This window comes from Athalia rosae, chromosome 6 (genome assembly GCF_917208135.1).
Source record: "Athalia rosae chromosome 6, iyAthRosa1.1, whole genome shotgun sequence".
Taxonomy (NCBI): Eukaryota; Metazoa; Arthropoda; class Insecta; order Hymenoptera; family Athaliidae; genus Athalia; species Athalia rosae.
Window position 1 is genome coordinate 8,943,120 of NC_064031.1, and position 24,970 is coordinate 8,968,089.

Sequence of the window (24,970 nt, forward strand, 5' to 3'; positions counted from 1 at the left end):
CAAAAAGTATAAATTTACAAGAGGCGTACGTTGTTGGAAGTATCGGAACATCCGAAGAACCGTATCTCGTCCGCGGTGTAATATCTTTGAAAATAATCGATCTTCCCAGCGAAAAAATTTGTTAATGCAAAAGACGGTCATTGTGGATAATCTATTGCAAGTTTCGGCGTTGTGTGATTGTCAAAGAAACGTGGAACGAGGCGAGATGCGCGATTTTTCGAAAACATCCCTTTCGGTATTTCTAACAACGTACGGCGGTAACAAAATTCTAAAAAACTACATAACAATGCTTTTCGTTAAAATCGACATAGAATATCAACAGTCAATTTTTAATAACCGAAATTTCTTGATATTTCTTCCCTTTCTATTTTTCTTCCCGTATAGATATATGTACAAACGGTAATTTTGAAAATCGATGATATGGGTGCCAGAAAATTCCACCAGACTTTTTATGTCGGAAATAACGTATTTTTTTTTTCGATTATTTGCGATCTCTTCTTTTTATCGTTTCCTTTCTTTGTTTCTTTGTTTTTTTTTTTTTTTTGATTTTCTACTCATTATCTTTCTTTCTTCTTTTTTTTTTGTTCAAATAAAATGTAAACCAAGGTAAACCATAAAATCAATAAAATGATAATGAAATTGAATTGAAATAATATTTTCAGACTGTCGCGAAAATTTCTATGGCTGAAATAGAATTTTTTGATTGAATCACGAGAATTGATTGTGATGTCGAATTCCGTTGCGAACGATAATAATCAGTGTACAGTCTTACTTCGAAAACGGGTGAAAAAAAAACATAACCAAATGAAAATAACGAAAAAAAATCGAAATAAAAAAAAAATGAAACAAAATTAAATGAAAAATGTAAAAAAAAAAAAATAAATAAAATGTTAAATTAACAATAAAGTAAAACTAAATCTTATAGCCTGAATAACTATAGACAGCCGTGAGAATTTTAAGCCAGTCTCAGATCTCAGTGATAAATTAATAATGAACTTTGCATTATATAATATCAGCGTCTGTAAAATTTAACAGCAGTGCCAAATCTTATGATGTTTTTTTTTTTGCTTTTTCTGTTTTTTGTTTTTTTTTTTTACTTGGTTTGAATTTCGGAATTTTTTTCTGATCTTGTATATGAAAAGATAAATCGATTGAATCGGCTGTGCTGTTTAAACTAAAAGCAAAGACAGATAATATAAGCGTTATTACTATATAATGAAGTAATTAGAACAAAAGACATTACTTTTTGTTATATTTGTTCGGTCAGATGTTCGATCCCTCGACGGTGACACTGGTTGTCTTCGATGAGAAGAAAAGGTCCCTCGGTGAATAAGAATGCCCAAGTGATCGGCTCCGATTTGAATTGAAGTTTAAACTCCATATTCGGAACTGCAGCTTTTCAGCGTTTTTTGTTGTTTGTTTTTTGTGTGCTTTTAAGTTGTTTTTTTTTTTTCTTTATTTTGGAGAATTATGCGGGATCTTTGTTGTGTGCTTTTATGTTTTTTTTTAATTTATTTATTTTGGAGAATTATGCTGGATTCTCTTCTTTGATTTGTCGATCGTGGATTATTAATTTTGTTTTATACTTTTCACAGGGGGTTTATTTTTGGCATACTTGTAATAAATTCTTCTTTTTTTGATACTTCAGATTTTAACTAGGTTTTATTTTGTCGTTGTGATTATTTGAGCTTCTTGCGACGGTGTGTCGATGTTCGTTTGGTATGTGTGTTTCGTTTTGGTGAGTTCTTTTTTTTTTATTTGGTCATTGATATTTTTATCTTATTTTTGATTATTTTTAGCACCTTTTTTATTTTTTAACTTAGTCGAAGGCTTTTAAATTTTTGATTTGATCCAATGATCGCGTGAGTCGCGAACGATCGCAGAAAATATATAATCTTAATTTGTATCAATGTGTTATACGTATAAATGCAGATGAGTCAGTTTTTTTAATACACAGTTGAAAACTCCAGTTTTTGATAATCCTCGAGATTTGGTATATCATTCGGGACTGAATTTTCAGATGGTTGAATTGAATCGTTTTCGCGATTCGGACACTTTTTTATTTCTCCGGAACTTAGTTTTTGATCCCACTTTAAGCGTTTATAATATTTCTCGGTGATTTGTGTGGTTCCCATCGTAGATTTTGCTGCCTCGAATTTCCCATAGATTTTCATTTTGTGTACAGAAATTGTTCGATGCGAATTTCTCGGGATTGCGATCGTCCTTAGCTTTTTGCTATTTCGTTTTAGTGAGCCTCCTCAGATATTTGATTCAATGTTACAGATTGTCATAATGTTAACGATGATGATCGATTATCAGGAAACATAAATTGATTCTATTTTTTGTCAGCTCAGAACCGGGATTTTTCTTTTCTCTTTATTCCGGACGTGACGAGCTCGGTTCTAAGGACAGCTGTTTTTTCGCGGTTGTAAAGGAGTCCCCTATTCTTCTGCTTCGAGAAGGAACTTTAAAGGAAGTTGATAAAGTTTTAAAATTGAATTGAATTGAATTGAATTGAATTGAATCGAATTAAATTGAACCGAATGGACTGTGCAGCGATGAACTTGTTTCGTAAAATTCAGCGTATAAAATTCAATGTGAAACTGGATCCAATGGATGCGGAACTTTCGTCTCTTCTTTTTTTCACATAATTTATAATCATATTTCCCTCGTTGGATGAAAAACTCAAAAAATAAATACGTCAGATTTGTCATCATCTCGTGTACATCGTGTTTCAAGTGCGTGTGTTTTTTTCGCAATATAATTCGTACCGCTATATGTAGAAATTTGAATCCAATGCAAGAATTTTGTTCAAAGTAAATCCTGCCTGATCCACCACGATAATTTCTTGAGTTTGCTATTTTTTCCCGCTGGTTACATGCGAAATCATAAATGGATTAATTCAAAGTTTTCGAATCGTATTAATTGCTGGGGCCGTGAACTGGCTGGCTGACCAATTTTTGACACCTGTGAGTTGGTTGGTTTCTTCTTTTGTTCAAAGTTTTCGAGTGCGATTCTAAAAACTTTTCTTTCTTCCTGTTCTTCTTCTTCTTTTTCTTCTTTTTCTTCTTTTTCTTCTTTGCGAGACAATTTTTTTCCGACATCTTGTATGAGCCGTGTAATACCGCTGATCCAAGTAGTTCTTTTCGCCAGCCACATTTTTCCGGATGAGCGATTTTTTTCTTCAATTACGAATCAATGTTTCGCGGGAAAAGGAACAAAATAAAATTGGGTACACTTTTAACTAACTTTTCACAATTTTTGCTGCAGCGTTTCATCGACGTAATGTTCTTCGGTGACTGTTGTATCTTCTTAGAAATTTTTCCTCCAGATTTTGACCTACTTCAGTTTTCGGTTTATGTTTCTTTCAAGATTGTTGGAAGTCGTCGTCTTCCTCCTCTGAATATGTGCGTTTATTTTATGTGTGTGTGTCTGGATGTGCATCGTCAATTTTTCCTCTTCTATGTTTGCGTCCTTCGTCGCCATCTTCTTCTTCCGGTTCGATCAGCCGCTGACTTTGAGGTGGGTTTTCGCGTGTCGCTGACGACAACGACGACGATGATGATGATGATGACGTTCATGGGTTCTGGCTTCTTCTTGGTAATGTTGCGGGTCGTGTCAAAGTGCATCTGACACGAACGAACTGATTTCCGTATTCCATTTCTCCTGAGGCGTGGTTCCTTTCTCTCCAGGTGCAGCTATCGGGACATCTTCCGCGTTGTACGAACACCCAATTTCTTCCTCCAGCACCTAGTAAGGGGTGTGAGTGTTAGCTACGAAGCACTAATACGGGGGTTATATGTGGGGCAAGGGGAGCAAAAGTCACTAAGATGGATGCTACTTGTCTAAGAGTACGACTTTTGAAAAAATCAAATGACACAATAAATCAAACAACAATGCAGGTGGAGGTATCGTACATGTGATGCGGCGGCGACAAAATTTGATGCATACAAGTGGCGTGTGAGTTTTACGTTCAAGTAGAATATTCGAGTGAGACAAAACTGTTCTTTCTATTGTATGTCGAACTGTAAAATCGCGGAGGGTTTGTTGCTGCCCTCGGAGCGAAGCTGACGGTGGTGGTCTTGGTGGTGGATTTGAGTCGTACAATGGGCCTTGAAAGGTTGAATAAGGAAAGTCTCCTGGGGTGGTAAGTCAAACCTTTTGTCGTTATTTATTTCACTGGGATCTCTCTAGGCGCGCCATTTATAAAGGTATAGGTGCCTATTGTTATTTTCGAGTCAAGTTTACTGCCGTGGAAGAGGGTAAGATGAGAAAGCTGCGATTTTAAATGACCTTTTATTTCTTCGACACTGTTGGGTAATTCGTTTTTCAACCACTCGAAATAAGGGAAATGCCCGAGAGTACTGGAATAAATAAACTTTTCGATATTTGTCTAATCTTCCGACTGTCTGAATCGTTGATAATTTTACACGGCTTGTTTCTTTTCTCACAGATATGAAGAGTTACGAGGGAAAAATTTAATCAGTTCTTGCATTTCGACCATTTTTTTCTACATCATCCAAATTTTTATCGAACTGTATTAATGCCGGTATGGTTACGAAGGACTGCGAATCCAGAAAAAAAAAAAATTCACGTTCATTCTATGAAAATTTTGTTTTTTTTTAATTTTTTGCTCCCAGTCGGCAAGTGTGGTTCTTCATATTGATTTTCTAGCTACAGATTTACTCGGTTACTTTTGATGCACGGGACAATCGGAGTTTTTCACTTTCCTTCAATTTTTTTTTTACATTCACTTGAGTGTTTAACTTGCAACGTTCAACGTCTACTTTACACTTTCAAGTCTAACGAGGTGAGATTTTTTACATCATCGAATTTTCAAAATTCTTCGAACGTAACATCGTGCAAACTACGATTTCCATGCAATTCATATTTGATATGTGCAGGTGGACACCGCAGGTCTGAAATAATATACACAACGAACTTGATTTACTTAATTTCAGGCAAATTTCTCGATTCCGATCAAATGTGCAGGTGGAAAGAGATTGAAAATCGCAAGTAATCGAAAATAAGGATGCGGTTGTGCTGCAGAAAACTCGAAAATCGGCTACAAATTGTAAAATTTTGATCCAACGTAGTTGATTCATCTGTCAGTATTTGTTTCTAGCATCAGGTAACAGTGTAATATAAAACTATAAATTAAAAAGTATAGAAAAAAAAAAAAAATTGCGGAAAAAGTTACTGTGAGGTCTAGATACATATCTACTAGGAAAAAAGATTTTTTTCCAATGTAAGTGAAGTTTATAAACCCATCTATGAAATTCAGAAACATGTCGATAATTTTGAAATTGAATTTCTGAAGAAATATAATAATAATTTTGTGTTTTTTTTTTGTATTGTTTTTTTCATAATTTCAACCAGAGTACCGCGTTATTCCCAAGTAGCCCTTGAGGTTAAGTTTTCGGATTCATTGACGCGTCACAATTTGGAATGAAAACAGGTTGACTGCCGATAGAGAATGGGGTGTAAAAGAGGGTGCATATATTGCTTCCCAATTTCACGCGAATGAACAGAGTAAGGCTGTCATTTCCGGGACACCTACGGACTGCCGGAAGTTGCACTTGTTACGATCAAAATTATCATACATATATGAGCGGGAAGTTAAAGCCGATTCAGATTCACATTTCGGCTTTTCATTTCACGATTCGCTTAACAAAGGAAGTTATTTTATTTTTGGTAGAATTATTTTTCGTTCGTTCCGATTGATAATTTTTATTATATTTTCTTTTCATTTGGAAATTTTCATTTCGTTCTTTGGTTTGATTTACTCAATTCGGATTTGTTACTTTTTTCGTCTATTTCACCACACAAATTTTTTTTTTTTTTTTTTGCTACTGAAAATCTACGAGATATATCAAAAGTGTATCGCGACTGTGTAGAATTTTTACCGGTTCGAATCACGGAGTTATGGGTTCGAAAATACGACGAACAAGGAAAATTTAATTTCTACGCAATACAGGTATTTGTAGTTGATGTAATAGTACGGTGGGAGTTTCTAGTACGTATCGATGAGATTCTATCTATAGTGTCGCGACAACACGTGCGTTACATTGTGAAACTAAAATTCGAAAAGGTATGAGAATAAAAAAAATAAAAATAAAAACGACTGGGTTTTATTAAAACTAAAATTTGAAAAGGTATGAAAATAAAAAAATAAAAATTACTGTGTTCTATTACCATATAGTAGGGGATATTTTACGACAGCCGGCAACTCGAGGTTGCCTATGTACAATTAAAACGAGGAGAAGAATTTTCAGAAAACAAGAATAACGATAATTTAATAAGATAATCAAAAGTAAAGACTAACATGAAGAGCCAAATGATCGCTTCTACAATTTTTCGAGTGGATCTTGGTGTCTGGATAAAGTATGTGATCCCAAAGTGTTGATTTCGTTGTAACAAGGTTGTCGAAACTGAATTTTGAATTTCTAGTCATAAACTTTCGTCAGACCTGATGGATAGCGAGATTGAATTTTGACCGATTTTGAAGATCGAAAACTAAAATTGACGAGAATTTGAATATATTCTATCGAAACACCAAGGCCAGTTTTTTGATAGCGAAGCCAAAACTAGACTCACCATTGCATCTCCTAGACGTCCAGCGTCGATCTGCGACAGAAAATTAGGAGCACTTCCGGTTAATTCGACGGTATAAACAAAAACTTCTTCATATCCAACGCGCCGTCTCCACCTCGACGAACACGTGAGCCTTCCGGCCCGGACCAGCCGGACCCAGAATCCCACCGTGATCCTCTCTCTACCACTGTCGCTTGAGTTCTGTGCCGTTTTGGGGCCGTCGGGCCCTTTATATAGGAGCCCGGAGGTTCGGCCCCTAGCGAAGGCCCGGTTCCGCTGCCCTTCCGAACCCTTCGAAGACCCCGAGATCCGATGGTGGCTAGGGGAACTCCTGGGAAAATATCTCGCACAATGAAAGGGAACTTTTCGTACCTATCCCGCGCGGCCACCCCTCGAAAGATCCGAGCAGAGAAAACCCGGACAAGACAGGTCGATGATGTTTGCCTCGCTACGTCTTGCTTCGCAGGCCGTTAATCTGGGCCCCGTTCGGGACCGTTGCGTAACTGACGACTCTTTTTTTTCTCTCCTTTCTTCCTTTTTTCCTTTTTTCCATCGGAGAAGAGGGGAATCGCGCGATCCGTACTGTCTTGGAGGACGCGCGTCCATGGGAATATCCTCCAGGTGCAGCGGCGTACGGCCACGGCGAGGAGGAATTGTGACGAGACGAACGAATAGATTCCTTTTCTGTTTCCAAAAATTCAGCGGCGATTACGTTCGCCCGTAATTGGTTACTCGCGACGGAGATCGACGCGTATCCATTCGCGACGTACTCGGCGGATTATTATCGGAGGATTATAGAAGATAGAAATAATCTGGCAACAGGTGTTTCCTAGATCGGAGGCGTTTGCCCCCAATTTTAATTTGCCCCATTACCGAACTATGAGATTATATGTAATTTAGTTGATTTCTTTATAACGCGCCGTGACACATCGCGGGCGCCTACAGCGCCCGGGTTGAACTTGGCAAAGGAGATAACGAGATAATTACACTTTAATGACCGAAGAAAAGATCCTGATTTAAAACTTAACCTGCTGAGATGGAAAATCTGGGCTTATTTTAAGCCGCTTTAAAGTTAATAACGGTGTCATGTACGTATACTCCGAACTTCGTCTACTCCTTTTTGCATTCCCCGCTTTCCAAACTGTTATCATCGAGCGCTTTATCGGCGTTATTGTTTCATCGGTTCCTCCGATATTATAATTCGCACCGTCGAGTTCCGCGACAAGATTACGAGTCCATGTAACGCGGGCAACGGCTTCACTCCGACGTTGATTAAGCTATTCACGTCGAAACGATCTCTGCAATGCATGTTGTGCCGCAACCATCCCCTCGGATTGTCGGACTGTCTATCGATAGATCTGTCAATCTATCAGACTATTTCCACCCGTTCGAACTATACTCGTCTGATCATTACGGCCGACTATCAATCAGTAAGTAATTAGCGAACGTTCTAATCTCACGAAATTAAGGGGGTGCCGCTGCCATTGAGCTGCGAGCTATCTTCGTCTTCGTCTGCGAAAGACTCGAGTCGAAATTGAACCATTTTTTTTCATCGCTTTTGAAACTCTCAGAAATCGGCGATTTTCAACGAACTTATCGTATGAAAATCGCGAACGTATACAGGCATTCTTATTCTCGCATCTATTCGCTAACGATTTTTTCGATCTGCAGCGGCACGAGCATCAGCCAGCTCCTTTGTATCGATGTAACACATTATACCCTCGCCATTCGCTCGATGCAAATGGTCATAACCTGCAAGTTCGCTTCAAAATCGTTACGCTCTTTGTTAAGATTTTTCGAAGCCAGATCCTGTTATATATTTTACTGGTCTTATTATATTATAGCCGTTAACTGTATACATGTATACATTTCTCATGATTTCTCGACAGAGGGGTCGACGGTCCATCTCGTGCGGCATCTTCGTCGTATAGGTAACCGAAAAATTTTGCATGACAATTCCGTCTAGAAATTAGAAAGTGAAATCATGGGTCATTGTACGCAATATTTTCGATTCGTCGATCCATTCCGTTCTTGTTTTTTCATTCCCTTTCCTGTTTGAAAATGTTTTTTTTTTTCGCTCATCCGCACCCCTCTGGCAAGCGTCGCGGGAGACCCCTGCGGATTCCCTGAAACTCTCAGGTTCCTGGAAAGCCTCTCGTTCAAACCTTTGGAAATTTTTGCGTTTTACTCTTTTTGCGTGTATGTATTGTGTATACCCACCTACTTAAATACAGACAGCTCTTGCACGGGCATCTTTTCTGGCACCGTGTGGTAACAGAAAACTGTTAAGAGGAGTCATTTATCTTCGAGACTATAACAGGATCCTTTACTTCTTCGTGCTGCAGGTTCTCCGCATTCGATCCTTACGAGCATTCTGAAATAAGTACCGCACGTCGTTAACGGCCGGCAACTTCTTCTTTTCTTTTCCAATTTTTTTTTCTCCTATTAATTTTTGCAGTCACAAAATGAACGAAATTCTCTTCGCGTGGATATCGCACGAAATAACCGTAACCTGCACGTATTAAAATAAAAAAATGTTCACTCGTATTTATGCGAGGGAAATTTCAAAATTGAATTTACTTTCATATCGCATTTCCAATAATCAAAGTTTCCCGGTAGTGCGGTCTGCTCAACGGGCAGTCGGACCCTTCGACCAATAAAGTGGGTTGTAAATTTTGAATTATCTTACCGGGTGTGGTGTAATTAAAATTATTGGACCCACGTCAATAAATGAAACGAAAAAAAAAAAAAAAAAAAAAACGGTGGAATTTCACTGTTCGCTCCGGGGAAAAATCTGTAATTTTCATACAGGCAAATATCTCTACTCCTGCGATTCAAAAAACCAGTTCGAATCCTCGAGCCTCGCGAGCTTATTGCACGTGACTTTCGGGGCAGCAGAGAAAACAGGTATACCTTCATAACGGCTCGCAAGGACTCGCATACGTTAAAGATCCTTAGAATTTTTTTAAACTTTTTTTGCGTGTAGTATTTTTGTTCTGGTTTTTTTTTTTGTCGGGGCAGCTCTCTTCTCTTTTTCATTTTCTTGCTACTGGACGTGGTTTTCTTACAGCTGAAACCTGCCAAATTAGCATTTGGAACAGCCGCTGCAGACGTACGGTTCTGGGCATACGGAGGAGTTAATCTTTCGTCGCTGCAGTTTCATACTCTCTGCAGAGTGTTTAAAATTCGCACGAATACTTTCGAGTGAGCTTCCGAAAAGCGATCGAATCTACGGAAAAATTGAAGAAATAACGAACGTATTAATGACCGACGATACAACACGCCGTAGCGCCGGTTGGACTGCGAGCGACTCGGGGCCTAAACGAGAATTGATTTTGTAATAAAAACTAGAATAGGATGATTCACGCGAGGAGAGGGACCGATTAGACGAATTCCGGATGATACGTATTACATAATAGACACCGCACCATGCGGGTAGCCATTAACCTGGTGGTGTACAACGTCTGCCGTCGGCTGGGGGGATAATTGGGCGATGACTTTCGTCAGACCATTAACGTTGTTTAACAGGATTTAAAAACCCTCGGTGACCTCGTCGACGTTAACCCCGCAATTTCAACCACCTTCTCCGTAACTCGCCAACCACATCGCGCGTGTCTTCCAATTTTTCGAATATCCTTCTCACATAATTTTATCCACGGCGCAACAAAATTCCCTTAACGTCCGATACGCAGCTGTAACGTACGTTATTCTCTCGCCTCGTACATTTGCCTAAGAAAATCTTTGTGAATGTACCAGGGGTCGGTCGTATGTTTTTGAATTACATGCAGGGGAGACCGTAGGAATTTTGGCAGCCTGGTTCCCACGCGGGGAGCATAAAGAACCCACGCCATTTCTGTACATGTACTATACGTATAGGGTAAAGGTTTACAGGACTACCTGCGTAGGCGTGTCGATTTGCTAAACAACCATCCGGGAAGAGAGGAGGAAAAAAAAGGAAGAAAAGGTTTCGCTATTACGTTATACGCCACCTGCGAGGTATCGCTTCATCGCTGAAAAATGAACGATGAGAAAATAAGGAAGAGAAAAAGAGCGAATGAACCGATCTCGTGTAACGTGTATTTCGGTCTCGATTTTCGGATGACCTAATTCGATGCAAGAACTGGATTTTCGCCCCGGGATACGGTAGAAGAAAAAATAAGAAAAATAAGTGGTATAAGTCAGTTTCGTCGGAATCGACGGGCGAAAATGGAGGATGGGACACGCTTCGGCGAAGTCCTGACTTTCGTTGGTCTTTATTTTTTTGGAATATGGCTTTTCTATGGGGACAATTAAGCGTAGATGGGATAGCTGTCGGTATGTGTAGGTAAAGTAGCCGGTGAATGGGACGAGGTCTGTGTTTGCTCTTCGCTGGACCCCCGTCAGCTTAATCTTCCGCAAAGTTTTCGCCCCTGCCCCGCTCCGGGGACGAGTTAGGTGGGCTGCAGGTATCCTCTCTTCCATCTTTCTCCCGGTATTCCCGCCTTACGCTGTCTTCCTTGCGTGTGTCGGGGTGTGTAACATACGCAGGGAATATCTCGTTGGTATTGGTTTAGGTTTCTCTGAGCACATCTGCCCAAATTCTCACGGCGAAGTATCGCTCGCTCGCTCTTACGCTCGTCGCGTATTCCACCTCGTTTTCACCGACGAAAACACCTCGCCCGTTTTCCACCGCGCGCCCCGGGTTTCTCACATATCGGGGAAAGATTAATTAGATCCTCGAGGACTTCTTTATACGAGTTGGGAGGTTAACAATATCCTTTTAGTATCCTCGCCGAGGATAAATTTGGCTTTTGACCGCCGGAAGACCGCTCTTCCATTTTTTTCATTCGCCGTGAATTTCGATTGTTTCTAAACGGGTTTCGGGAAACAATCGAACGGGTGCAAAATACTGTTTTCAAACAACAAGTAGAAACGGGGGATGCGAAGCGACGATGTGGAAATCGCTGAGAAATTAGTTCTCCGCGGTTTCACCTTGACCGGGCGATCATATGGTCGAGATCCTCCGCGCTCTCGAACACGACGTACGTCTCGAGGTTTCCGAATATTAAAGTTTCACATCGCGTTCGTCGATGTAATAATTTAACGCGGCAACTCCGAAGAAGGAAGATTCCGAATAAATCCCGATGGGTATCTTCGGGGTTCCTTATTTCCTCACGTAGTTAACCGGAATAATCGTTACCTCGAAGAGCGAGGGACCGATCTTTTGGGCCCCTCGGTCGGTTCTATTTTTAGATATTTCGGATCCCAGGCAGGAGGTTCTCAACCTAGACACATCCCTCGGGCCTGCTCGCCGGAGAAACCGTCTCGTATTCGGTTCAAAGTGAAGTTTATCGCGTTAAAACGGGGCGCGTTTTCCCCAGCTTTTCTTGAGCTCGCGTTATTTCTCCGCTTTTACTTTTTACTTCATTTTATTACATCTCGTTTTCTCTTCTATTTTCTTCTTTCGTTTGATTTTTTTCCCCTCCCGTTGTTTCCCTAATGTACGAGCAGCCGGAACTTTGAAGAAGAGAACTTTTCATACATAATACACTTTGCATCAATGAGATCGCGTTCGCCACCGTGCGCAGCGGACGTGACCCAAAAATTCTGGAGCACCGACTCCCTCGCTCCCCCCGCCGCTTCTATTTCGTGGACAGAAAATTTTACCGGTCCGCCGTTGCGCCGAAGATCTTTTATGCGTGTACGTACGTACGTACGCACGCAATACCTACGTAACACGTCCGTCTTTCACCCTCGATGAATAAACGTGAAATCCGTTGCGCATGAAAATATTCCGCATTATGCGCGACCCCTGCAGTACGTCCCATAGCCGGTGCGTATAATGCCTCGGTTTACTTTACCAACGACCCCGAAACCCCGCGAATCTACGCAGCGAAATGCTAATAGTGATAATAATAGAGAAAAAAATAAGAAAAAAAATAAGAAAAAAAAAACACACAGCCAAATATAATGAAGTAAATGAAACACAATGAGTACCGCTGCCGGGTGGTGGGTCTGCAGGGCGAAACGGCGGTTTGACCCACGGTGTGCGAGGCCACGAAGTACGGGTGTCTTGGAAAACAAGTGCAGTACCTACCACCGGGGTCCGCTCACCCTAATTCTTTTCCGTTCATCCTTGTTTCCTAGGCTGGTTTCACAACCCTGTTCTCGAGGAATGAAAAATTCATGGTTCGAAAAAACGGAGATCCACGTTCATCGAGATACGTTGATAGGGAAAAATTTCGTGCCCCCGAAATCGTGATTCCGGATCGTTGCGTATCGAATGAAAACAGATATACATATATACAGCCGTGATTTGTCGGACGTCATTTGTTTTTTTTTTTGCGACGACGCAAGGGGTTTGCCTGCACGCGGGTCTCTGCAGGATCTCGCGTGGTCGTTCTCACGTTCGGGACATTAGTTAATCTCGGTTAAAAAGCGACGCCAGGTGACCGCCTGCAGGCCATCGTGTGTACGGGGAAGGGGCAAGATTGCGTCTAGTGGTAGTAGTAGGCCTTCGGAGTTCACGTGTAACCGACCACACACGCGCGCGCGCGTCCGTATAATACCCGTGTAACGTAGGTACGTACGTAGCCACGACGCCTAGCTACTACCCCCGAAAAGACGACGGTTAACTTCACATCCAATAGCTGTTCTATCTTACTCCTAATTGTTTCGCGAACAAAACCCACTAGCGTTTCCGCATCGACGCAGTTTCTTCTGTTTTTTCTCCCGTTCTTTCGTTCTTCAACGCGAATGAAGGTAACTACCGGATCGAGAAAAGTCTAAAAAAAAATTAATTAACGAAGCGAAAAAAAAACGGCTGATGAAGGAATATGCTCGATGGGGTTTCTTTGATACGTTATTTCGCTCGCTACATGACGTACGCTGTACGAGCTCGCAGGTGCGTAGCACCTCAGGGCGTACACGGGTAACTTCTACACATACTACGAACACGTATGTATATATAGCTATGCGATGCATACAGCGTTGTACACCATACTCTTGAGCACACATTATTACGTGTACATGCATAGATGGCTTAAACGTGTTTATGCTTCAGAGTCAACCTAGCGACGTTTAGAAAGCATGCATGCCCCATTTCCACACAGCTGCATTATACGTATACAGGTATGGACGTACACGTGGGCGTATAATACATGGATCGCCTAACATAAATGTTACTCGGTGGATACACCGGCAGTGGGTTCCCATCTTCGTCGGTCTTCTCGTATTTGCGGTGCCCTTTGCTTTCCTCCCACTTCTCCGCTCTCGGCGATCTCCGCCGGCGTGGTATGGAAGAGCGGAGAGAAAAAAAAAAAAAACGAAGCGAAAATAAAAAAAGACCCGCGAAGAAGGTAGAGAGAAAAAAGGAAAGAGGGTCCCTCCTCTTTTCTAGCCGGAGGGTTGGAACCCGCTGATTGGGGAAACGATAGTACAACTTGGTGATTTATTTTAATGAAGGTTTTGGGACGTGGGACGATTGTGATACAGAAGCTGTGCATTAGCCACAAACAACCGGTTTATCGGTCGCTTCTCTTTCCGCGTGTGGATCGAGATATCGTCGATCGACGATTTCCATCGTGTGAACTGGCCAGAAATTGTTCGTTACCCCTGACGACCCTTTCGAGTATTCGTAGATTTTTCGAGCATTTCCAGTTAGCGATCTCCGGAGATGAAAAATATAAAAGCGTGAGATTCGGACGAGTTTTTTTTTCGCAGGGTACCGCGTCGAACGCGAGTGCGACGTTGGCGGAGAAACGGATCGAGCAATTAGTGACTTTGTATCGTAAACCGTTTTCACTGCGATATACGGCAGGGTGCGGGCATCGTGTGTTGGTTTGATTAGACCGCGGAAATACGGGCGGGGGTTGAAAACGTAGGAGGTTCAAGTCCCTGCAGAAGCGACCATGGGGGCGCATTATGAGTCCATTAGGAAGAACCGGGGTCGCGTGTCAAATCGCAGTCTGCGCTTGTTTCTCGTTTTATTTCGATGTTTTTTTTTTTTTTTCTTTGTTTTTTTTCTTTTTACCTTCTCCGCAGTTCCCGTGGCGAGCGCGTGACGTGCGCACGGCGTTGCTTCCGAGGATGCTGCGGGTCCGGATATCATTGCGACGCGCGTTACCGTCTTTATTATTCGACGACTCCGGTCAGAACCGGAGGAGCGAGGGGGCGGAGAATTTTTCATCTACGGTCGTATGAATAAACATCACGTATCGTAACTACCCCCATTCAACGTACGTACACGCGGGTACATAGGTACGCCAATTTTATTTCACGGTTCGTAGAGTAGAACCGCGCGTAGCGTTAGCGTTCCCACATTTTCTGAACGGGTAGGTAGGTAGGTAGGTGGGTAGGTGGGTAGGTGGGTAGGTAGGAATATTACGGGCGAAACGGAGGGAGAACGCTCGCAGCTCGTGAATGGTTACGGGGTAACGAAGAGAATCGTAAGCCCCGTGATCGACGATCTATGGGAATTCTATGGGGTGGCGTAGCTCGGGTCAACCGGATATCCATGCACCGCACCGTGTCCCGTGCGAGCCGCGGTTGAGTCGACGGCGTAGCCGGTTCGCTGAATTATTCAGTAAATCACAACGCACGCGTTTATTCGACGCATTTACATTTGAGAATTTGTAATTCACGGGAATCCCTGCACGGACACCACTCGTCGGAAACGACGTTCGCTCGATCGCTCTACTGGGAAACGGAAGTAAAGTCGGTCGGGGTGACGCGGACGTAAGGGGCGCGGCGCCTCGATATTTTCCGACCGTCGATCATACGCCGAAATCCCTCGCTGCGAAACATAAATAAATTTCTCACATTTACGGGCCTTCGGGATTCCTCGATTCCGGCCGAATGGAGGAAAAAAAAAAACGAGAAGAATCGAATGGGGTGTCGTCGTGACGGATTTAGGTTTTGCCTCTCGAGTCGCGACCGTCGGCGTTACATCAGTTTCAGCCCTCGACTTCTGGAATATCATCGCGGGGTTCGCGGCGCGGGTATTCGTCCCCGTCGAACGAAGGGATTTCCGAGGGCGTCTCGAGACTCGAGCCTCGTTTTCTTGACCGGCTCGATGTCAAGTGATACCCGCTGGAAACTCGAGAGTTCTGGGCGAGAGAAGCCTCCCGCGATCGAGGGTAACCGCAATTTGTAGTCACACCTCACGGAGCTCCGCCGCCGCGCCGCGGTGTAGGCGGTACCCCCTTCGGAAATATTTGCGCCCGACCTCGTTAGGGGAGTCGGAAGGAATTCTTCGGGTGTCGTCGACCCGCGACCGACACCTCGATGAATCTCTTTGAATTTTTCGTCTCTCCGCGAGCACCCACTCCCGATTCCCAAAAAACTCGCCACCCCGACACGGGGACGTCGCAGGGCTCGTTATAATTACTCGCTTTGGAGACGACGAAAAAGGCAATGGAAGGCGCGTTCGCGCGTGGCGTCCTCGAATTTTCAACGTTTCGAGATCGGAAGTCAAAGGAATTGCAAATTAGACGTACGGCGGCCCCCGGTTGACGATCGAAACACCGTAGCAATTACCGCGTTTCCGATCGTAACGCGCCGCGTCGTTACGGAGTGGAAGAAGGTTCAATGTCATTTTCCGACCTCGTACCGCGGACGACCAGAATTCCGCTACGTCACTTCTAATGGCATTTGCGAGGCACTCGTACGGCTTCGCGTAAATATCGATCGTTCGGTCGTTAAGAACTATTAGGGGTGGGTTTTGCTATTCGGGGAACAACGAACGGGAGTCAGAGTCTGGAGAGGAAGTGATCGGGTGCAAATCGGTGGTTTTCTTTTTTTTTTCTATTTTCTTTTTTCTCTCTCTTTTCACCCGGCCGTTTCGGAGTTCGTTAAACGTGATCGGAGGAAGAAGAAAAGTGACATCGGATAGCGCGTACGTTGGAAAACGTACGGCGTCGATCCCTCGGCGTAGTAATTAAAAATTTTCGCCGATTTCTCACTCCGACCGATATCGCGCGTCGCGCGTTTGTTCACCACCGACCGGACTCGTTCGGATCTTTTTTTATTTCGTCGGACTCGCTCGGAAAACATTCCCTCGTTCAACCCAAGACTATCGACCGCGTGTTTCCCACCTTTTTCCCCTCCTCCCTTCCCTTTAATTGCCGATAAAATGAGAACCCCAAACGTTCCTATAAATTAGCGAAACGTCGCGCCGAAATCAATTCTCCGATCGACCTCAACTCCTTCGAGGTGTCCCGGGTAACTTTGGTTACGGGAAACGGAAACTCGGCGACATCGTCATCGAGTGTCATCGGTGTGACGAGAACGCGATCTCAACTTGCCAGAGGAGATAGAGGAATGTCCGCCACAAAATTGAGCTTCGTCTTATCCTTCGCTCTGATCTACCTTCTCTACGAGAGTTACAATCGCCAGGTCGAGCCGTTCGACTTTGCGGTTACCCATCGGCGTAAAATAAATGCCGAAAGCAACCGATTGTTCGACTTTCTCGTGCTCACTCATGTCCTCGAAAAGGTGCTAATTATTCCAATAATCGTATCGATTCCTTACACCCTTTCGTACAACTGCACACCAGTGAAAAAGAAAGAAGGAAAATTACCTTCCGTAATATAATCCTTGGCAATGCAAATTTGAGCCAGAGCAAATATCGTCTATTGCACGTACTCTCGGTTTAATTGCATCATTTAACTCGACCATATCCGCCCCAATCCAGCGACGCGGCTTATCTTACACAACATTTTGCTCCGAACTCTGTAATCCAGTTTCGCATAAATCTATGAGCCGAATAAGATACTTACGCTGACCGGCGCATTGTCGAGGCCGTTGCGATATCCCCTTCGTTTTCGACATTTTTTTTTTCCCATCAGCGGAATGAAATTTTACTCGCCCGATTCACTCCCCTCGAACATGACATTTATTGGCAGCGAAGGATTCGCGCCACCGCGATGCGTGTTAAATTAATCACGACGCGAATTTCGAGTATAACTATTAGGCCGGCTCGCGTTCATAATTGAGCTAATGGGAGGATATTAATTTTGAAAATTATCTCGGTCCTCCGATGTCCGATTTATCGGCGGAAGACCTCGGCCGAGACTGAAGGTGAATTTCACCTACGGGGTCGTTCGAACCACATCAGAGGATTATAATAATCCGATACGTCCGGCGGCATAAGTAATGTAATTTCGATGTGATGTTAGCCGCAGATGTGAGTCGCGGCAGATGTTCGCCTGTGGTAGTGAACATAATGCAAACAGGGCTATTCCGTTTTGCGTCTGGAGATTGACGTCGGGCGTACGGCTCGGTCGCTTCTTGCGTCAAAGAGACGTAGAGCATGGGACGCGGAATAGCGGAGCGCTGGTTCCGCGCATCATAATAGAATACCCATGTGCATACGCAGCGCGCGCTATATCTCACGTATCTCTGATTAAGCCGACGTGTTCGTCGCAGTAAGCCCGTAACACTGGAGGTTCCCATCTCTATTCACCTGAGCTTAATTAGAGGCATCCGCGAACAAATTAGGACACTCCAAATTACACGGAGCCGATTGACGTTGTTCTGATTCTACGGCCCCCGTCGCCGTAGCCGACGCTGATTCCAGAGGGCGGAGCGATCCCCCGACAAACTCCTGACCTCCGTCCCCAGCGCGGGACTCCCCCCCCCCTCCCCCGGTCCTCGTCGATTTCAATCGGTTCTTTAGAACTACGTACCCACGTTTCCGACCGGAACCGTTCTTGACTAAAATTTTTGATCTCTACTTCCAAAAAGTGGTTCCCAGGAGATGCCCGGCTGAGAGAAGCCGACGCGAAAACGCTCGGAGTTGGAAAATACTTTGGAATATCGTTCGAGGTGCCCTTGATAGGTGAGACGATTTCTCTGGATTCTGTTCGACTCGTTCTCGATGAGAGGGCTCGAATTTTTCTCAACGCAGGTAAATGGAACGCCTACTTCGCGACGACTGATTATAAACGAGGGAAATTGCTGGCCCTGGAATCGGACGACGGAATTATAAACCCGAGGTTCGAACTGAGGACCGAAAGTTACCACGATAAATCCTTCTTGCAGGTCACGGTGTACCTCCGAAAATCTTCGGCCGTTTTTCAAGTGAGTTTTCATTCGTAAGAATACAGAAATGGTAACCTATTTTCGAACGTTCTGGGCCACAGATTCGCTTTTTTCTCTTTCCTCGTCCACCATATTTTCCCAAAGATTATCCTCGGTATTGTAGGGCAAATGAATGGCAGGACTATATCCCGATCTCAGTTAGACACGTGCGCCCGAGTGTAGTACATACAAAAGGTAAAAGGTCATAGCCCGGTAAGAATTCTTCTCGCATAAGACGAAAGGCCTACCAAAGTCGTCCGAGCTCTGATTCTTTTTCTTCTTTTCTTTCTTTCTTTCTTCCTTCTTGCCGCTTCTGGCGCGTGCACCCTACCGAACATCTGCGCTGTTTCGTGGCGGGAAAACTTCGCTCTGTAATCTCCAGGTGATCCAACTCGTCTAGAAAAACTAAAAAAAAACGAGCGATGTATTATGCGGAGAAACTATTTTTACATCACGGTAAAAAAATGAAATCTTTACGCCGATTTGCAATATAATAGCGTATTCCGTGTGCCGGGCGCGTGCCGCGGGGAAAGAGCTCCGGGGGAAAAATAGATAGAATGAAATAAGGAGAGACGGCAGCGAGTCGCGAGACGTTGGATTCGAGATTGCTCGACGGTGACAGTTTTCGTTGAACGTTGCACAATCGGCTACTCTCATTGAGGTTTAACGTCGCTTTAGCTGACCCGACAAAGATACTCTTCAACGGTAGGATTGAATGGCGGCATTATAAGGGCAGCTGTCCATTTGGTATCTGTCAATGAAAGGAACTTTTGTCGAGTTCCGAGTAACGCGCGGATCGGCTTCGGCAAACATCCTATAGGTGATACAGATGTAACGAGTGAACCTCGCGAGCGTGTCGCGTCGACTGCACAGACATTGTTGTAGAATTATGAGAATCGAAATTAAAATTGAAATTGAAATAATTTTATTGATTTTTCAGTACACGGTCGGCGGCTTCATCCGCTCGATTACGAAACGAAAATTCGAAGAAACGATGGGTCGCGTCGAAGAGATGTACGAGTCAACGGAGAAGTACAGAGAATTGACGTAACGACTCGTCCACCTGCGTTGAAACAATAAATTCTTTTGAAAATTATAACCTGCGTTAACTTCGTGGAAGTTTTTTTTAAAGTTGACAGCCCATTGACTTGAAGTGTGCGAGGGATGGTCGGTATATTCTTCGCTTTTTTTTCTCGTTTGAAACTGAAAAGACGTGACGTTCAAAATGGGATGAGTTGACGAGGATTTCTTTTACAATATAAGGGAAGAAAAATTCTCGTGAAAGATGGAAATTGTTCATTTTCTTTACCTAGCGGCATTCTATATGATGGCGAACGTTGTGTTCTTTTTATTCATCCGATTACCCCTGGTCGTGAAATTGGCGTCAATGGAGAATCGTGCGACCGCCGTAATTAGCGAGCCACAAATCGAAACGGCGCCACGCCAAATCGTCAACGTCGGACAAGGCACGTATCGAGGGAAGCGAAAACCTCTCAGCTTTTTCCTCGTTCGTTCTCGTACCCCCATATTCCATAGCCCCGTCGATTCTCTCTCTCCTTTTTTTTCTCTGCTTATGAATTAAATGTTATAATTTTACCTTTTAAATACTCAGGGGAGGCTCCCAGCGAGAACCGAGAGACCGACGTCAATTTTCTACCCGGTTGATCGACGACCGAAATCGATGAAAATCTCATTCGTTTTCGATACCTCAACGATGGTTCTGCGGATGAATAAAACTCATTGCAAATAATTCCCATCGCCAAGAGTTAATTGTAGAAGAAAAATTTTCATTCTTTGAACAATTCTCGTATAACTTCGGATGCTACAATCGAGAACAATTACTTGATTAATTGAGCCTTAATTAGTTGAGAATAAGAAGTGAGTTAAGCTTTCGGTAAAGAAGTCGTTACGCGGAAATATCTACTTTAATCCATTTGCTAATTAAACGGAGCTCATTTTTTTTTTTCAATTTATTTACTTTATACTTTAATTCCGTCGGAGTTCCTGGTAACGATTTTCCACTCGCATTTCGCGAATCGATACACCTCGGTGCAAATAATCGGAAAAATTTCCCTCTATTATCCCGTTACCAACGTACGTCAAACTCGCGACACGAAGTCGGTGTCTCTTCTCCAAACATCCGGAGCTCCGAAGCTTATCCCGATAATAACGCTGACTGCAGTGTACCGCCGCAGCGATTCGCGGTGCGCGCGGAATTGTCCGAGTTTGCAAAGATACAAGTACGGCGGTGCGACGGCTCGTACGTTCGTCTACATCGCTCTCTAATCAATATGTCGCGTAATTCTGTTACGGAATTAATTTATGCAGGTAGTAATTAGCGCGAGATTCCGCCCTGTGTACACGATAACCTATACGTATGTGAGATACGTTGCACATTAACCGTACAGGTATACGGACGAGCAAGCCAAACATGTACACTGTACATACATACCTATGAAAATTGCATTCGCGTTCAACTACAAAGGACGTGTCTTTGTACGCGTAGCGGTAAGTGAACAATTAATTAACGCACGTCGATAAAAAGGGGCGTTCGACGCGCGGCGTGGAATTCCATCGATCTGATTGACGTGGCTCGCGATTAAAATAATTAGAAATCGCGCCGATGTATCGAGAAAATTTTGACCTCGTCGATCGGATTTCGATTCAAAGGGGCACGGCGCAATTGCAAACAACCGGACGATACCGAGCCGGTCGTAATCACCGGTTGACGGAGGGCAAAAATTAGAGCGGTGGATCGATCGACGTCGGTGTGGAGCGACCAGAGGTTCCGCGGTGGAAGTTCCGCGATCCGGTTTTGGCGAAATTCGCACGATCCGCGCGGCGAAAATATCGCATGGAAACGGGGAGGCGTGTACAAAATTCGCGGAAAATGTACGCGCAAAAAAGGATCATTAGAACGGCGCGAAGTGGCGGTTCTTCCACTTCGGCTGTTGCACAAATGAATCTTCAATTATTCCGAACGGATGTGTACTGTGTACGTGCGCGTCGAATTTTGCGAATCGGCGAATGAAATTAAAATCAAATGAACGCGTTATTCGACTGTAACGAAACCGGATAATCGGCAACCGCGCGAATGATACGATACGTAAACACGAAATACGCGGTCACGATTTCAGCGAGAATTTTTAAACCGCCGAAAAATTTACGCTCCACGTTACAAATATCGAACTACCCGAACTAGCGGCGCCGCGCGGTTTGTAACGCGGAAAAAGTTTCGAGTGCGACTCGCAAGGAAGCGTCTAGTGGCGATGACAGATACTTGACTTACCTACGCGCGGATATTTACATATCAGACACACGGAATCGCTCTCCAAAGTTGGGGGTTTCGCTCGTAACGACCGTGCACGCCAGCCACACGTTCGATACGTTGGGTAAACTTTTCACATCCGCGCAGAGACGCGTGAATACCATGTGCGTTGCGAGAAAGCCAGGTATCAGGCCGCCTGCGCACATATCGGAGGAATAAAGCTACGTGTACCTGTTCGCCTTGCGGTATGTACCGAGTACCTCGAGAGTACCCTCTGAATAGAACGCAACGCAGCCTTTGCTGTCCTACGCCCAGGGCGTTTTCGACCCTACGTACACCATAAATGTACCTACGTACGTACATGTTAACATGTGGAATATATGGTAGAGGCGAACCGTGCGCTGGATGGAAAGTCGATGTACACTCGTCGCGTCGGGGGTTGAAATACTTTCGCTGGCACGCGTCCGCCTTTTATCTGTCGAGTTTTTTCTTCGACCGTCATTCGGTCGCACCGATGCACGCGAGTGCGACGCGTGTCAACCCGATGCGGTGCGTTCGCTTCTCGTATGTACGTCGACGAGGCGAAAGGTAGACGTCGATAAGAGGATAACGCGATGGTCAACGCGACGAAGGATCCGGATCAATGATCGATATCGAACAAATTGTCGGTCGTAGCGAACCGCGTTCGAAAATTAACCTCGTGTCGATTAATTTATATTACAACGATATCGGTGCGCATGGAACAATATATTTCTATACACGCGAATAGTCGTAGTCGCTATACGTGAATCAACGTCATCAGAGAACTCCGGGATGGATTGAATTAGAGGCATTTTAGTATCGCTCGCGTCAAAAGTTACTTCGACTCGCAATTCTGTTTATAAATTAGCTCATAATTCGAAAAGTTTTAATTAGAACCTATAGCGTCGAACAAGGCGAACGCTCCGATACGCTACGGACTCGTGTTACGTGTACCTTCGTAAAAAAATCATCGTTCTATGCGCAGATTTTCGGTGTGATGAAAAGAAAAGGGAAAAAACAAAAATTTCCAAAAACTGATCATAGGTACTCGGAGTGCGACGCGAGGGAGGTCGTTCGTCGAATGTCGCGATGAACGATATCGCGGTAACTGAACAAGTCGAATTCGTTATAACCAGCCTGCGAACGGAGATAATTAAAATTCCACCACACGCGCCATATTTTAATGTTAATTAATTTTATAGCCGATGTTTGTGATTGTGCGTCGCGCGCGTAGGGGTACGCCAGGTATACATGCGTGTGATTTCGCGAAATGTAAAATGTGCCTTGTAGCCACCTGCAACTATAGCATGGGAATGAAATTATCAAATAATTGATATTGGCGTTATTAAATCGTATTTCACTTACCGCAGATCGTTAATAATAATTTTATCGATCCTCGGGGCGGTGCACGCGGACGCCGTACGGTCCGCGTTGATTCGCACTATCTGCAGGTGAATATTGAATTTATCCTCGAATCAACGATATTTAGTTTCTCAGACAAAGTAAACAGAGTAGATAGATGGCTGAACCTGGCGATGGTTCAAAATTTTCCGAATCCTCTATCTCTGGGTGGAAGCTCTCCCGGAAATGCAGGGGGTAAAATAAATAGACAAATTATATTAAGAGTCAAGTCACGTCCTTTTGATTTTTTATTTTATCACTATTTTTTTATTTCACTCATTCTATTACTTTTTGTTCTCATCTCTACTTCTTTTTCGCGTCTCTTCGCCGCGCCAATTGCAATCCGTTCGATTTCCGGTTCGTCGAAATTGATGTTCTCAGCAAACACAGATGGCCACGAGCGATGGCCACGATTCGTCAAATTAAACCTAAGAGTTTGGCTGCCCCACACGTTCTTCGTAAGAGTATAATATACATACCGGGCATTCCACGTCACACGGGCCACTTCTTCCAATATTTTTGGGGCAAATTGTGAAGGTGGTTTCAAACGAAATTCGGGACGCTTTTTCACTCGTGTATTTCTACGTAAGAAACACGAATTCGTCGATTAAAGGTAGCAGGGAATGAATCGCATCGAGATATCCAGGATGTTTCACTTTTTGGAGCAATAAATTGGCGATAACCCCATCAATTTCGAAGATAAATCAATTTGGCTTTCAAATTCGGATTCCTGCGATCGAAATACATCAGGATATCATGAAAATCCTAATAAAAACAACGAAAAAAATCGATCTTCAAACCGAGGATCGAAAGTAATTCAAGCCCCTCGAGACGTTGAAAAAATTTCATCGAGTTCGAAAAATATTTTGGAAAAAGTGGTCCGTTTAACGCGCAATGCCCCGTACATGTATTTTGAGTCTGTGTACTTTCTCGAGAAGTATCGATCGGTTTCTCTCAAGAACCGAATATATATGGGCCTCTTCTTCGCTTGCTAACAAAGATCGAAGAGCCAAACTTGATACACAACTCTTGTTTCGGGGAAGCGTTTCATCTTCCTAATACGCGCGCACCCGTAGCTGCAAAAGAAATTAGGGAAAAAAATCACCAAAATACCTGAGTAATATCAAACGATTACTCTGAAATTAAAGGTCCGGTATGAGAGGAAAGGAACAAAAGAAACCGGGGATGATTAAATAGCGTAATAGAATTATCTCGAATCCTTTTGCAGTGGGGTTAACTTTACCCGTTTGAAAATGAAGCAAAAACTTCGAACCGGTAAAACTAAAGTAGACTTTATAAATTAGCATATCGTTAAATAATGGCCTCGCTATCGCGCGAGACCTCCCTCCATTTTCTCTTCGCTGCGTACGTGGCTATCGGACAGAATTTTTTTTCAACAAAGAGTTGCCTGTAATACCTAAAAGTAACCTCGGCTGCTTATCACCCCTAAATTTTTGCTGCAAGAACCACGATAATTCACGCGGAGGGTTCGTAAAGCATGGGATGATACATGCAACCCGCGACTAAAAAATCTTTCGCGAGGATATCGCCGCAACAACCGATGCAAAAAATTGATGGATAAAAAAAATCGAGAGGCAGAAAAAAAAAAAAAAAAGAGTTCGTTCG

At 43.5% G+C, this 24,970-nt stretch overlaps 1 protein-coding gene and 2 long non-coding RNA genes across 4 annotated transcripts; 1 reads left to right on the forward strand and 2 right to left on the reverse strand.

Annotated features, from left to right (window-relative positions):
- Positions 1-1,243: 1,243 nt before the first annotated feature.
- On the reverse strand, positions 1,244-9,266 carry LOC105693675. Its single transcript, XR_001103479.3, has 2 exons — positions 6,598-9,266; positions 1,244-3,750 (listed from the first exon to the last, which is right to left on the reverse strand). It is a non-coding gene; the product is annotated as an uncharacterized LOC105693675 (long non-coding RNA).
- A 6,787-nt stretch (positions 9,267-16,053) lies between these two features.
- On the forward strand, positions 16,054-19,750 carry LOC105690374. The gene is made up of 4 exons (XM_012408106.2): positions 16,054-17,067; positions 18,319-18,412; positions 18,482-18,654; positions 19,595-19,750. The coding sequence occupies exons 1-4, from the start codon at positions 16,894-16,896 to the stop codon at positions 19,703-19,705; spliced, it is 552 nt and encodes a 183-aa protein (XP_012263529.2). The 5' UTR covers positions 16,054-16,893; the 3' UTR covers positions 19,706-19,750.
- Positions 18,646-20,999, reverse strand: LOC125501325. 2 transcript variants are annotated; one of them, XR_007278855.1, is made up of 3 exons: positions 20,753-20,999; positions 19,964-20,374; positions 18,646-19,059 (listed from the first exon to the last, which is right to left on the reverse strand). It is a non-coding gene; the product is annotated as an uncharacterized LOC125501325 (long non-coding RNA). The 2 variants fall into 2 exon arrangements; XR_007278854.1 differs by having other exon boundaries at positions 20,633-20,999.
- Between the last annotated feature and the right edge of the window lie 3,971 nt (positions 21,000-24,970).

Coding starts and splice junctions, on each gene's coding strand:
- LOC105690374 (XM_012408106.2), top strand. CDS start 16,894: ATGTCCGCCACAAAATTGAGCTTCGTCTTATCCTTCGCTCTGATCTAC. Junction 18,413..18,481: donor GTTCGAGGTGCCCTTGATAG/GTGAGACGATTT, acceptor TTCTCAACGCAG/GTAAATGGAACGCCTACTTC. Junction 18,655..19,594: donor AATCTTCGGCCGTTTTTCAA/GTGAGTTTTCAT, acceptor TTGATTTTTCAG/TACACGGTCGGCGGCTTCAT.